We start from the raw sequence: 15,263 nt of genomic DNA on the forward strand, positions 1-15,263 counted from the left end.
AATAAGATAATTTAAAGAGTATTCTAATAATTTCTCTTTTATTCTACAATATGTTGAAGCTTTCAATATAAACTACTTGGAGTTTAATAAGCAGTCATATTAATAATAAAATAACACTGCTTTGCTGTAATAATTTCCTATATTTAGATATTTTTGGTGGAAAACACATATTGGTCTTTAGATTAATTGTCAAAAACTAACATCAAATAAAATGTGTTGATTACATAAAATAATTCATGAGAATTTCAGGGTGCAGACTGACTATATAATAAGCCAACCACTTTAAACTTTTGGTCTAGTCACTCCCTGTACTGTCTAGATAAGCCTCCAGAAATAAAACTGAATACAAGCAACCAGTTTCTAAAACCACATAATCTATGCTTCTAAGTACACAAAATACCATTTGGAAGTTGTTTTCTTCTATGTAACAAAGACCCAAGTTATACAGACACTCTGATGAAAAAGCTGCAGCATTTTGTCCTTTGAGAGAACAAGAACAGATTTCCAATGCCTTCTTAAGCATTCTCAGAGCTTCCTAGAATGTGATAAAAATTAAAATTACATATATATATATATATATATATATATATATATATATATATATGAAGGGACTGTTTCTTTCTGATATTTATTTAACATTACAATCTTCAATGTTAAAAAGAACCCAGATAAGGAAGCTGTGTTCCCACTTCACAGGGATCTGATAAAGATCACAGGTCTTACCCAAGAAGAAGACTCAGTTCCAGGGCGAGCTCCTGAGTTCACACCTCATAAACCAGGACTTAGGCTCACACACATGAATTTTTGAAACTATGTTTTAAATTCTAATAATTATTTTCTAATGGTCTTAATCAGACTTACATTTATTGACCAGTTTATGACCAATTTCCTAGTCATTTCCCTGTGTGAAATAATTGAAAAGCTACTAGGTAGTAATAGTGTTGATAATATCTAATATAATTTGAATCAACTTTTATTTGGTTATGCTGTGTTCTTACTAGGGTTCTCTGGGCAGCAGAAAATAAACCACCACCAAAAATTACTCATTATTTAGTCAAAATAGTTGAAACCAATTAATGAAAGAAATCAAATTTACCTAATAGAAATGCTAATTGCTATTCCCTTTTTAAAAATGAACTAAATTGCTAAAGAAGTCATCAGATTTAACTTGGATGCGCTAAGTGTCTTTGCTGTTCCCCTTAACATCTACTCCACGTTTACAACCCACCTCAACATCCATCCTTCTGTCCTCACTCTCAGCACATGACTTTACCATGGAAATTTGGATTGCTTTCTCAATTTTCTTTCTCTTTGCTTTTTAGTATATCTATGTCTTCAGCCATTCCCACCCTTTTCTTTCCTGTCTTTGAATGATTTCTTCTCCTTTTTAGAGCTCACTCTTAACACCATCTCCTCTGCTCCCGGCTGAGCACGCTTTGTTTTTTCCTTCCTTTTTTGAACCTTTGCCCTTTCACTGTCTCCTTTGGTCCCTAAACACTTGAATCTATTCCAGCTTTCCATCTCATTTAAATTAAAATGACCACATCTTTACTTCCTCCTGCTTCCCCCATCTTTCCCTCCCTCAGTACTGTATAAAGTCTTACTTTATAGATCTGGGGAGTGAGGGTTGGCCGATAAGGCATACTGATATTCTGAAAACACTATCATGGCTTCTGTGGGTAACAGCTTTGAGGGGTACAATGCTGTTACTATCACTCAAGGGAAAAAAATTAAACGTATATTATGAACCAGGATAATGACCATAAAAATAGAGAAAAGAAGCAGGTTTGAGGGACTATTTTAAAAACAGAACCAAAAGACCACCACCATTGGGTAGGTAGAATAGGATCAGCAATGATACTGGGCTTCCTGACAGAGCAACAGGAGCTGGGGGAGGTCAAAGCAAATATAAAGGAATATTCCTGAAAGAATGAAGAACTGAACAACTTCAAATCTGAGGAATGACCATTGAATTTGCAGTAAGGAACTCACCAATGAAAATAGCAAGCGCACTGTAATCATTTTATATTACTTTAAATTACCACAAATTGAGCATATTAAAGTAACACATTTATTATCTCCCAGTTTCCACAGGTCAGGAGATCAAGAATGGCTCACTAGGTCCTCCACTCAGGATTCCACAAAGCTGCAATCATGGTTGTCAGCTGAGCTGCATTCTCCTCTGGAAACCTGAGTGGGGGAATCACCTTCCAAGCTTCTAATATATCACTGGCAGAATTAATTTCCTTGATACTCCAGGACTCGGAGTCCTGGCTTCTTGCTAGCAGTTGGCCACACTCAGATCCTAGAGGCTACCTGAAGTTTGCCACCACATGACCTTCTGCATAAGCAGTCACAACCTACAGACTAGCCCTACAGACCAGCCCAAAAAATCTCTCTTTCCAATCTGTTAAAGAGGGAGTCTTAGAAAATGCAAAATAATCAGGGAATGACATTTTTGCTCTGCATACTGGTTAGAGGCAAGTCACACATCCTGTCAACACTCAAGAAATGGAAGAAAATTATATAGGGCATGATTCACTGAGGGCAACTACAGAATGAGTCTGTCACAGTCCGCTTTCTGGGCCCCAATGACTCCATATCCCTGCCACATGCAAAATACATTCCATTCCAGTGCCTCCAAAAGGCTCATCTCATTACTCCATCAGATCAAAGTCTGAAATCTCATTATTTAAATCATGTCCAAGTCTAGATGAGGACTTTGAGTATTATTCACTTAAGTACCACTTCTGGGGCACAATTCCTTTCCAAGATGCAAACTATTTATCTCTGAAACACCCAACATGCAATGGTAGGATAGGCACAGGATAATATCCACAGCATTCCATTTCAAGGGTGGTGAGGGGAGGGGGAATGGAGGATAAAAAGCCCTCAGTGGTCCATGGCAGCTCTTTTTTGAGCAGACATCCAGAGTCTCTTGATTAGGTTTCAAGGCATAGAATTATTCTCTCTGGCTCTTCATTCTGCCCTGTAGGTTCCTGGTCTTGCCCTCTGGGTCATTATTGCTTTTTCATAAAAGGTTGAACATGTTTGCAGCTGAGTTATTCTATTAATCTGCTTCCTGTCAGAATGCTTTAGTGGTCTGACAACCTTTCATTTCATACTCTCTCTCTCTCTCTCTCGGTCCAAACTGGTTTCTACAGAAATAATTGCCTTAAGAATTTGGAGACCTTTAATGCATTTCACAGGCACTCATTCTCTCCATTAGACAAAAGCAATATTCACTAATTTTTGCAAGAAAATTCCTTCTCTACTTTGGCCTCTGGCTGAGATGCATGAGGGACAATATCCTGAAACCTTTAGAGGTCCTCTGGTTAAGATATTTGTACGGCATATCCTCAAAAGGGAGCAGTGTTACACTGAATATTCTGGCTTTATGATCTTTCTGAAATAGGAGCAAAAGATTGTCCAGTTACACCTTGTTCTTCTCACTAGTTAGAACACGTTACTGACAGTGACAATCTTGCTTTTGTCGTCTTTTGCCGTCTGGAGAGGTAGAGAATTATCATCTGGTAAGAGTCCTGGTTTATTCTGTTTAGCAGTTCTTAACTTATCTCTCTCCTCTCACACTTCACTATAAGAAGCAAGAATAAACCTGACAGCACTCAGCACTTTCAACACTTTACTTGAAAATTATCTTAACTACATATTAGGATCCTGACAGTTCTGTTTTCCAAGTAACTACAGGAAACATTTTTTGCTACATTAAAAAGATCCTTCTTTCACTAGTTCCTCATTCATTGGTGAGAACCTACTAGCATATCTTAATGACCAGATATCCACCAATAGTCTGTCTGAAGTGATTAAAGCTTTCTAGTCATGCCCCTTAAAAGTCTTCTAGTCTCTGCCCCATTGGTTGGTTTCAAAGCTGCTGCCACCGTTTTAGATATTTATTACAGAAGCACTCATTATACTTCTGGGCACCAAAAACTGTATTAGTTCTCTGCTGCAGAAAAAAAAAATCCACAAACTTACTGCCTTTGAAACAATACACATTTACCATCTCACAACTTCCATGGCCAGGAGTCTGTGCAAAGTTTAACCAAGTCCTCTGCTCTGGGGCCTCATGAGCTACAACCAAAGTGCCAACCAGATGGCATTCTCACCTAGAGGTGCAAGTAGGGAAGTATCTTCTCAGGTTTCTAAGGTTATTGAAAGATTTTATTTCCCCATGGCTGTATGACAGAGGATACAGGTTTCTAAAAATACTGACTATTGGAGGTTTCCTGAACCTACAGACCACAGCAGTTCCCCAACAAGGGATTCTCCACAGCTAGTTCTCAGTATGTCTCTTTGCTTCATCAAGGTCAGCAAGAGAATCTATCGCTTCATTCTGCCAAAAGAGGATCATATACAATGTAACATAATAATGGGAGCAAAATTTCATCAACTTTGCCATATTTTCTTAGTTAGAAGCAAGTCACAGGCTCCACCCAGACTCAATGTCATACGAGGGCAAAGCTTGTTGGGGGTCACTTTATGATGCGTCAACCATTACAAGAGGGTAGAAACTAGCCAGATTGTACTGAGTGTCAGAATGAGTGGAAAGTGAGGAAATGAAGCCAATGAATGCAGAAAATATTCAAGATTTGTTGTGCCAGAAATGAGAGAAAAGTAAATAATTAGAGGGGTTGAGAGGGTAAAAATGGCACATTTCAGGTGTCTTTTAAATTAAATATAATTATTCGTGATTAAGCACCCAGCCCTCAGTCTGTCTAATGTATGTTATTATGCATATTAGGTGCTTAATAAGTAGCATATTATTAGTCCTCTAAACCAACTTTGCATTACTAAAGACATGTCAAAAAATATAAAAAGGACCTTAAATATAAAAATCTGAAAAGGATTTTAAATATAGGAAATTCTCCTGCCACTAGCTAGACTCTTTCATATCTCCTAAATATCAATCAAAATCTTCCATTCTGTGGAAAAAAATAAGATAAGGCTTTATTACAACAACAGTAACAACTGTCTTAAAGATTCCCACTTCAGGGGCTGGCGTTGTGGCTCAGTGGTTGAGCACTTGCCTCACATGCATTAGGCTCTGGGTTCCATCCTCAGTACCACATAAAAAAATAAAGTAAAAGACATTTAAAAAAAAGATTCCCACTTCACCTATAATGCTACTTAGAGTTGCACAGTGTAAAGCAATGAATATGAATAATAAACAACTCAGAATTTTAGTAGTTAGGACTTCTGAATCAGTATGGTAGATGATCTATTTCTAAAGAAATTTCCTTGGAGAAGCTCTCTAAGGAAGTCTCCAGGAAGCATAGACAGAGATGTATATGAGAGCCTTAGCCTGGAGTGAGGCATATACTAAGCAGACAGGAGGGAGGGGTGATGTTGAGGGTAGATGACTACAGTAGCATCACCATCTGGGTTCCATGAAGTGGGTCAACAACAAAGAGGAAGATTTGAGTTTGGCACTCATTTATTAAGATATGAGTCAGGACATTCACTTTGAATTGGAATGTTCAGGGCATTCACTGGATTTGGAATGCTCAGGAGAGCCAAGATGATGATATCCCTTTGCTCCTGAAACAGCTGAGACAAATTCAATATGGAGGAAATATGGAGGAAAGTGGGCCCTATATAGCCACTGTATTCCTACAGATTAAAATGAAGCAAAATGCTAATGAACAAGCACAGAATGAGACAAGACAGTATGAATAAGAATTGGCAAAACTAACAAACCAGTCTTTGACATCTGAGAATTATATTGAAATTATCAGGTACAGAATACATGTTTATAAAATATCTTTAAAATAAAGTTGCAATCAGGATGATGAAGCAAAAGGAGACAATTAGGATTGAATACAAAGACTTGAAACAATCAAATGGAACTTCTACAAGTATTATAGTATTATTCAGATAAAACATGAAGACCAGGCTGAAGAATCTGTGAACCTGAAGAAAATCTTCTTTAAAAAATTATACAGAATGAAGCAAGAGATTAAAATATAAAAGAGAACATAAGATAAGTGAAGATTAGAGAAGTCAAACCCATATCTGTCAGAGTCCCCCAAAGAGTAAATAAAATGGAAGACAGAACTTGAAGAAATAATAGATTCAAATTTTCCAAAACTGAGGAAAGACAGAAATCCACAAATTGAGGAATCATAACCTAGTAAAATCAGGAAAATAAAAATAAATCAAGAATATACAACTTTAGGACTGGGGCTATAGCTTAGTGGCAGAGTGCTTGCCTAGCAAGCACAAGGCACTAGCTTTGATCCTCAGCACCACATAAAAATAAACAAATAAAATAAAAGCATGCTATCCAGCTACAACTACAAAAAAGTTTAAATATATAATTTGATATATATAATTATATATACTTACATAATTTATATTATATCATAATATAAATTATATAAATATGCATTTATTTATTTTTGTGTTTTAAAATGTATAGTATATATTATATAATATATATTATATGTAATATATTATATATAGTATATATGTCATATATCATATATATACAACTTTATAGAACAAAAGAGAAAATCTTAAAAAATAATCAGAGACAAGAAAAAATATACCAAAAAGGGAAAGATAATCTAACAGTAGAATTCTCATTATCATTAGGAGCTGAACCAAAATTTTCCATGTAAAACAAAGATATAATCAAAATGAATTTTTAAAAGCCTTTTATAAACTGTTTATAAGACATTCCTATAACCTAGGATATGGAAAAGTCAAAAGTAAAAGAAAAAAAGACATACATTAAAATACTATTTTTCAAAATAAAGTAGGTTGCTATGTTTGGAAATAGTGTCCCTCAAAGACTCCTGAGCTTAAGGCTTGGTGCCCAGTGTAGCAATGTTTAGAGGTGGGGGGGTCTGGGGAAGTGATTGGGTCATGAGGGCTCTCTTATTGATGCCTTTTTACACTGATGGATTCATAAATTGACGGCATTATTAGAAGGTGGTTGGAAGCTTTAGGAGATTGCACATAATTGGAGGAAGTAGCTCCTGGGGGCATATCCAGGGAAGGTAGATCTTGTCCCTGGCCCCTTCCTCTGGCTCACTCTCTGCTTCCCAGCTACTAAGTAGTGAGCAGTTCTCCCTCACCACGCCCCTCTACCATGATATTCTGTCTTACCACAGACCCAGAAATAATGGAGTCAGCAGACCATGGACTATAAAACTTCTGAAACTGTGAGCCAAAATAAATCTTTTCTGCAATAAAGGTGTTTATGTCAGGTAATTTAGTCACAGTGATGAAAAACTAACACAGTATAGCATCAAAGTAAACACTGCAAGTATTATACGTAGTGATAGAGGAGTCACTATGTAATGATAGAAGTTCAGTTCATCAGATAAGTATAATAATTCTAAAATTGAGGATCTATAACAAAAATAATTTCTTTGACAATTAATTATGCCTTTCAAATTAGTAAAGGAGAAGAATTTGAAGTTTCCCAAACCATAGAAATGATAATATTTGAGGAGATGATAATACTAATTGTCCTGATTTTATATATGATATACTAATAATACATGTATCAAATTTCAATACTGTATTCTATATGTATGTATATATGTGTGTATATGTGTGTATGTGTGTGTGTGTGTGTGTGTGTATATATATATACACAGATGTCAATTTTAAAATGTATAAAATTAAAAATAGCCTCAAGTTACATAAAACAAAACTTAAAGAATTACAGAGAAAACTTGGTATCCAACATCATTATGGGAGATTTAAAAATACCTCAGTCATTGATAGATCAATTAGTTAAAAATAAGCATGTGAAAAACACATTAAAAATGAGACCTACTAAACGTATATAAAACATACCAATGAGAAAATGCATATTTTTCAGACATGGAAGATTTACAAAACTAAGGCATGAATAATTCTGAGCATATTTCAAAGAATCAGTATCAAGCAGAATAGCCATTTTACACTGTATTTGCAAATTAAAAAGAAAAGAAACTTTTAAAAATGTATTCTTTTTAAAATTTTTTTTAGATGTCAAAAGAGTTTTGTTTTATTTATTTATTTGTTTGTTTGTATGTGGTGATAAAGATCAAACCCAGGGCCTCACACATGCCAGGCAAGTGCTCTACCACTGAGCAACAACTCCAGACCCAAAAATGTGTTTGTTTTAAAAAAATGAAATCTTATCATAAATTTTAAAATATTTATGAAATTGACCATAACTTGTAAATGCTGTTTATTGCTGTAGTTTGAATGTATTCCCCCAAAAACACAAACTGGAAACTTAACACCCAATGTATCAGTATTGAGACTGGAACGTTTAAAAAGTGACTAATGATCAATGGATTAAATGCCACTAGTTGCTAGAATGGTTCATTATCATGGGATTGGGACTTTATAAAGAACAAGTTTAGAATTCAGCTCCCTATTGATTTTTCCTCCTCTCTTGCTCTCTCTCTCTCCCAACACACACCCCTCTTTGCCCTCCAACCTTCTACCATGGAATGACACAGTAAGAAGATCCCCATAAGATGCCAGAACCCTCATCTTGAACTTCCCAACCTCTAGAACTGACAGAAATAAATTTCTAATCATTACGAATTACCCAATCTGTTATTTTCTATTATAGCAGCACAAAACAGACTCACACTTATATTATAAAAAAATAAAGTTTGAATATTAATGAAATAAGTATCCAATGGAACATTTAAAACAAATAACAAGGAAATATCCCTTTCAATAAAAGTAGCAGGAAGAGACTAATAAAAGATTTCAATGAAACAGAAAATAATACAAACCAAGTATTACCCTTCTACAAACCTAATAAAGACACAAAACAACAAAAAGAAAATGACAGACCAATATTTCTGATGAACACAGGTGCAAAAATCCTCAACACAATACTAACAGGTCAAATTCAATAGCACATTAAAAAGATCATATGCCATGATCAAGGTGGCTTCATTTCAAGGAAGCAAGAGATAGCTCAACATATGCAAATTGATAAATATAATACATCACATAAATAGAATCATGATTAAAATCACCCAATCACCTTTATAGATGAAGAAAGTCTTTTATAAAATTCAACATCTCTTTATTGTAAAATCCCTGAATAAATTAGGTTCAGAAAGATCATACCTCAACATAATAAAGGCTATTATATGACAAACTCATTACCAACCTCATACTCTATGGGGAAAAACAGCAAATATTTCCTCTACGATTAAGAATAAATCAAAAGCATAAATTCTCATCAGTCTTATTAAGTAACAGAAATTTTAGCTAGAGAAATGAAGCAAGAGAAAGAAATAAAAGGAATACAACAGAAAGGAAAGAAGTCAAATTATCCCTGTTTGCTAATGATACTATTGTATACACAAAAAATCTTAAAGACTTCACTAGAAGAGTTTTAGAACTGATAAATTAAAGTAGCAGGATACAAAATCAACACACAAAAATTGCAGCTTTTCTAAATGCCAATAATGAACTTGCCAAGAAAAAAAAATCAAAAAAGTTATCACGGTCACAATAACCACAAATAAAATACCTAGGAATAAACAAAGGATTTGAAAGACTTCCACAGTGAATATTACAAAACACTGTGGAGAGACACTGAAGAAGACACTAGAAAGTAAAAAGATTTCCAATGTTTATGGCTTGGGAGAATTAATATCATTAAAATTGCCAAACTACACAATTCAATGCAATCCACATCAAAATTCCAATGACATTCTTCACAGAACTAGAAAAAAAAATTCTAAAATTCATTTGGAAACACAAAAGACATTACAAATGGCCAAAGCAATCTTGAGCAAAAACAGCAGTTCTAGACACACTACAACACCCGATTTTAAAACATACTGCAGGGTAACATTAGCAGCATGGCATTAGCATGTAGGCCAGTGACAGACTGGCCTAAACCCACGCCTCTTTGGCCAACTAATTCGCAACAAAGGTGCCAAAATCATACAAGGAGAAAAGACAGCCTCTTCAACAAATGGTGCTGGGGAAACTTGGATATTCACAGGTAAAAGATTGAAACTATCTCTCACCCTGTCTAAAAATTCAATTCAAAATGGATCAAAGACCTTAATGTAAGACCTGAAACTTTGAAACTACTAGAAAAATATAGGGAAAACATTTCAAGATACTGATACCAGCAGCAATTTTCTAAATCATACTCTAATAGCTCAGGAGGCAAAAGCAAAAAAAAAAAAAAAAAAAGTGGGATTACATCAAATTGAAAAGTTTCTGCTCAGCAAAGGACTCAATCAACAGAGTAAAGAGACCACCTGCAAGGATGAATCTTTGCTAGCCATTCATCTGACAGAGGACTAATATCCAGAACATATAAAGAAAATTTAAAAATCTAACAACAAAAAATGTAATTCAATCACAAACGGACAACGGCTTTGAACAGACACTTCTCAAAAGAAGTACAAATGGCTAATAAATATATAAAATTAAAAGCTCAATACTTTTATTCATCAGAGAAGTGCAGATCAAAACCACAGAGATTCCTTCCCACCCCAGTTAGAATAGCCACTATAAAAAATAAAATAAATAAGTAACAATTATTGGGAAGATATGGAGATAAAGGAATCCATGTACACTGTTGGTGGGAATGTAAATTAGTACAACTACTATGGAAAACAGTAAGGAACTTCCATTAAACAATAAACAAACTACCTAACTAACTATAACCAGAACTCCCACATAATCCCAGCTGTACTACTTCTGGGTATACACCTGAAGGAAATGAAGTCAGCATACAGAAAGAGATATCTGGAAGCCCAAGTTTATTGCAGTGCTATTCACAATAGTCAAGATACAGCTGTCCATCAACAGATTAACAAATAAAGAAAATATGGTATACATACACAATGGAGTGTTTATTCATTCATAAAGCAGAATGAAATCATGTCATTTGCAGGAAAATGGATAGGACTGGAGTATATCATGTTAAGCAAAATAAACCAGACATAAACAATACCACATACTTTCTCTCATATGTGGAAACGGGGTGGGGGGGGGGAAGATGACCTAAATGTAGACGAGGGATGGTTATGGACTGAAGGGGTCCAGGGAGCGAGAACACAGAAAAGAGAGAGTGAAAAAGAAGGGAGGATGAATATGGTCAATACACAATATATGCATTACGCATATAGGAAATGTCACAGTAAAATCCATTAATTTGTACAGTTAATATGTTAAGAATTATAATCATAGAAAAATGAAAAAGTAATTGCAAATTTTAATAAAAGACTGAATAAATAATATAATAAATACTAGTATAAAATTAATAGTATGCAAATAATATAGAGTTGTAAATAATATTTAAATGTCATACTAAGCATGATATATGAATTTCATTACTAGGTTTAGTAAACATTACTCAGAGGACCTTTCACCTTGAATTTCTTGGCCTTCATTAGTGTTTTTGCTATGATAAACATGGTTACTTCTGGCTTACTCCACAAGCTCTCCTCCAAGACCTGAATGGCCTTCTCATGGTTTTCACAAAATGAATAAATGATTGCTTGCTGTATTGGACTCAACTCAATGAGACCTAAGAGAAAAGGAAAATTTATCAGTACCTTTGCCAAGTATGAAGGATTTCAAATAAAATTATTTTAACAAAATCAAGCAATTAAAAAAATCTCTTTATAATATGAATTTTCAATATTATATGAAAATCTATTTACTTTCAAGAAACATAAGATATTCCAATTACAAAAAAAACAGCAAAATTGTAAGCCTAGTAATTCCTATAAAAATAACCTCTTTCACAAAGTTCATTGTAATATATTGTGGATCATTTTACCAATTTATTTACATATAATCTGAAGTTTCCAAATCTTTGTCTTTCAACTAAAACCTTTATGCCATCTATGTGTAGTTACTGAAAGTAGTACAAAAGTTCTAAAAAGGTATTTCTTAAATTAAAACAATTATAATTTTCAATTAATTATATTTACCACGGTTCATTTCTGCTACTTGATAAATAGTGAACTTTGCCAGATCATAACACTTCATCATAAGAAGATATTGTCCTCTGGAAAAAAATAATATTTTTTTGATTCTAAGCTGATAAATATAATTTTTCTAAAATAAAGTTTCTTATACTCAGTTACTTAAAATTTTACAGCTACAATACATTGATTATATTTATATTTATATATGCATGCATAAAAAGCAATACATTACAGACATTTTATAGTCTAAATAGACTGATTTACATGGATGTGTGATGAAACAATTTAGAAAATGTGATGCTACAAGAAAAACAGTCATCTCTTTTTGCAATTATCTGCATTTAAACTGCTTTACTTTGTTGCTGAGAAATTACTTAAAAATTAAAATTTAAGGGACATAAAATGAGGAAAACTTTCCATAAATTGCTAAAATGTGGTTCAAGGCTTAAAACACAAAGCAAGCACTCTTCGGGGAAAAAAAAATTGTTCTAGCTGGGAATATAACTCAGTGGTAGAGCATTTGTCTAGCATATATAAAACCTTGGATTCAAAGTCCAGTACTGAAAAAAAAAATTCCACTTTCTTTTCCCAGTTCTATTAATCCTTAGAGATTATATTTTTGGAAGTAATAATTTGTAAAATGTCTCCTTAGTCCAAGTTCTACTACATTTCAAATGCAATTCTTGTGCCACTTATTTTTTTTATGGAATTAGCTAACAATTATTTTGGGCACCTCTGTTAACATATTCAAAACAACTGTTCAAAATGTATTACCTTGCTCTCGTGAGATACATACTAACTACATAACCATCAACCTAGAAAGGCCTAAAGATCTTAAACTTGCAGTTATGTTTTGATGCAAGGGAAGATCCAGTTATATTATGTAATGTTATCTTAAAGTTTAGCAAAAACAAGAATTGCCTCTGGCTTGCTGGCTGGGAGATGGCCATTGCCCAGAGAGTAAATGTAAAATAGGAAGTTAAAGAATCAAGAGAGAACTTGCCGCAGTCTGGCTGGGCACAAATCACCAGCCACTGAAGCAGGAACAAACTTTATTTTTAAACTGCAGGAAAACACTTCACACAGCTCCCGGGGAATCCTCCCGAATGCCACGAGGCTTGTCCAGGAACCCCCAGCCGGAAATATCTCTCCCGGAAATCCCTCCTCCTGCACTTCCCCAACCAATGGGAACTCTCGGGGAATCCCCGGAAATCCCCACGAGAACTCCAAAATAGTGCAAGAACTCAAAAGTTGCGGCAGAGGCGGATAGTAGTAATGCCTCGCCTGTCAATCAATACTGTTGGCAAAATGCCAGGGGCCATACAGACTCGGCCATGGCTCTCAGCAAGAACTAAAGATCCCAACAGATTGCTTAGATGTGAAGTTATCTTAAGAATTCAATTTCTATGCTCATACCTTATTATATATAATTGGACTCCATCTGGCTGAAAGTGGATGGCACGGGATAACTCCTTGACTGCCCTTTTCAATTTATGCAGCTGTTGAATAATAAATAAACAGAAAGTTGGGTTCTAGTAAAACTGAGTATTTCCTTTCTGATGTTTATCCCCTCATACCCTTTACTGCAGAGATTTTGCAGGGACATCCCCTAATACACATGATTTTCGAAAGAATCATCAAAGCAAATGGGATATAGAAAAGTTAAAAAAAACAGTTATGGTGCAAGTTGGTTTTTAAAAATTATTTATCTTTAATTTGAAGAATAAACATACACATATATAATTTTACATTCTAGTTTATGTGTTTATTCCTTTTTCATTTAACTGTTTAGTTTTTTCCTCAACCACAACACCAAAATTCATTTGTTAATAAACTAGCATACAAAAGAAAGTAAAATAAAAAGTCAATTTCACTTAATAAGGGAGGATGCTGGAAGCAGTAGTACACTCCTGTAATCCCAGCAGTTCATGAGGGACAGAAGGATCGCAAGTTCAAAACCAGCCTCAGCAACTTAGTGAGGCCCTAAGCAACTCAGTGAGACCCTATCTCTAAATAAAATATAAAAAAGGGGGAATATTGCTCAGTGGTTAAGCACCCCTGGTTTCAATCTCTAGAAAAGCAGGTTTATACCAAAATTAAAATTAAATAAATAAGAGCTGCCGCCCGCCGCCCGCGCCTGCAAGGTAGGCAGACCTGCGACCGACCGGCAGAACAGGCCCAGCAGCCTGCTGGCATGGTAGACACATCACCCCAATTGGAGGAAGGGCCCAGCTGCCGCCCTCAAGGTAGGCAGACCGCGTGTCCCGGAGAAGGGGCCCAGCGGCCCAACGGCCTAGTTGAAAGATCACCCCAATTGGAGGAGGGGCACAGCCACCGCCCGCCCCTGCAAGGGAGACTTTGCAACTATACAAGAGCAATATAAATATATAGGGGGAAAATTCAATAACACAACAGTTTCACCAAGCAGAAAGAAACGCGAGCAGTATGAAAAGACAAGGAAAGAAAGGACCACAAGCAATGCAGGTCAACTCAACTTTAGAAGAGGTAATAGCTGCAGCAGATGGAATGTCAGATAAAGAATTCAGGATTTACATGCTTCAGATGATCTGGAGTCTCTAGGAAGACATTAGACAGCAAAATCAGACAATGAAAGATCACTTCGACAATGAATTACATAAACAAATCCAAGAAGCAAAGGATCAACAATACAGGGAGATAGAGGTTATAAAAAACAAACAAACAGAAATCCTAAAAATGCAGGAAGCAATAAACCAACTTAAAAACTCAAATGAGAATACAACCAGCAGAGTAGAACACTTAGAAGATAGAACATCAGACAATGAAGACAAAGTATTTCAACTTGAAAAAAACATAGACAGCTCAGCGAGACTCTTAAGAAACCATGAGCAGAACATCCAAGAAATATGGGATAACATAAAGAGACCAAACTTAAAGAGTCATTGGGATACATGAAGGTATAGAGGTCCAAAGCAAAGGAATGAGCAATCTGTTCAACGAAATAATACGAGAAAACTTCCCAGACTTGAAGAATGAGACAGAATCCCAAATCCTAGAAGCCTCCAGGACGCCGAACGTGCAAAATCATAAGAGATGAACACCTAGACACATTATAATGAAGATGCCCAACATACAGAATAAGGAGAGAATTTTAAAAGCTACAAGAGAAAGGAAGCAGATTACATTTAGGGGTAAGCCAATCAGGATAACAGCTGATCTTTCAACACAGACTCTGAAAGCTAGAAGATCCTGGAATAACATATTTCAAACACTGAAAGAAAATGGGTTCCAACCAAGAATTGTGTATCCAGCGAAATTAAGCTTCAGGATGGA

At 35.2% G+C, this 15,263-nt stretch overlaps 1 protein-coding gene across 1 annotated transcript in view; it reads right to left on the reverse strand.

The window, feature by feature from the left end:
* Ttc6 (tetratricopeptide repeat domain 6) overlaps window positions 1–15,263 on the reverse strand; it is a 242,176-nt gene that overhangs the window by 39,809 nt on the left and 187,104 nt on the right. Inside the window, exons 19-22 of the mRNA XM_048798678.1 lie at window positions 13,368–13,450; window positions 11,955–12,031; window positions 11,388–11,545; window positions 401–535 (exon numbers count right to left, since the gene is read on the reverse strand). Coding sequence (XP_048654635.1) covers window positions 401–535; window positions 11,388–11,545; window positions 11,955–12,031; window positions 13,368–13,450 — 453 coding nt within the window. The remainder of the gene's footprint in view (window positions 1–400; window positions 536–11,387; window positions 11,546–11,954; window positions 12,032–13,367; window positions 13,451–15,263) is intronic.

This window comes from Marmota marmota, unplaced genomic scaffold (genome assembly GCF_001458135.2).
Source record: "Marmota marmota marmota unplaced genomic scaffold, marMar, whole genome shotgun sequence".
NCBI lineage: Eukaryota > Metazoa > Chordata > Mammalia > Rodentia > Sciuridae > Marmota > Marmota marmota.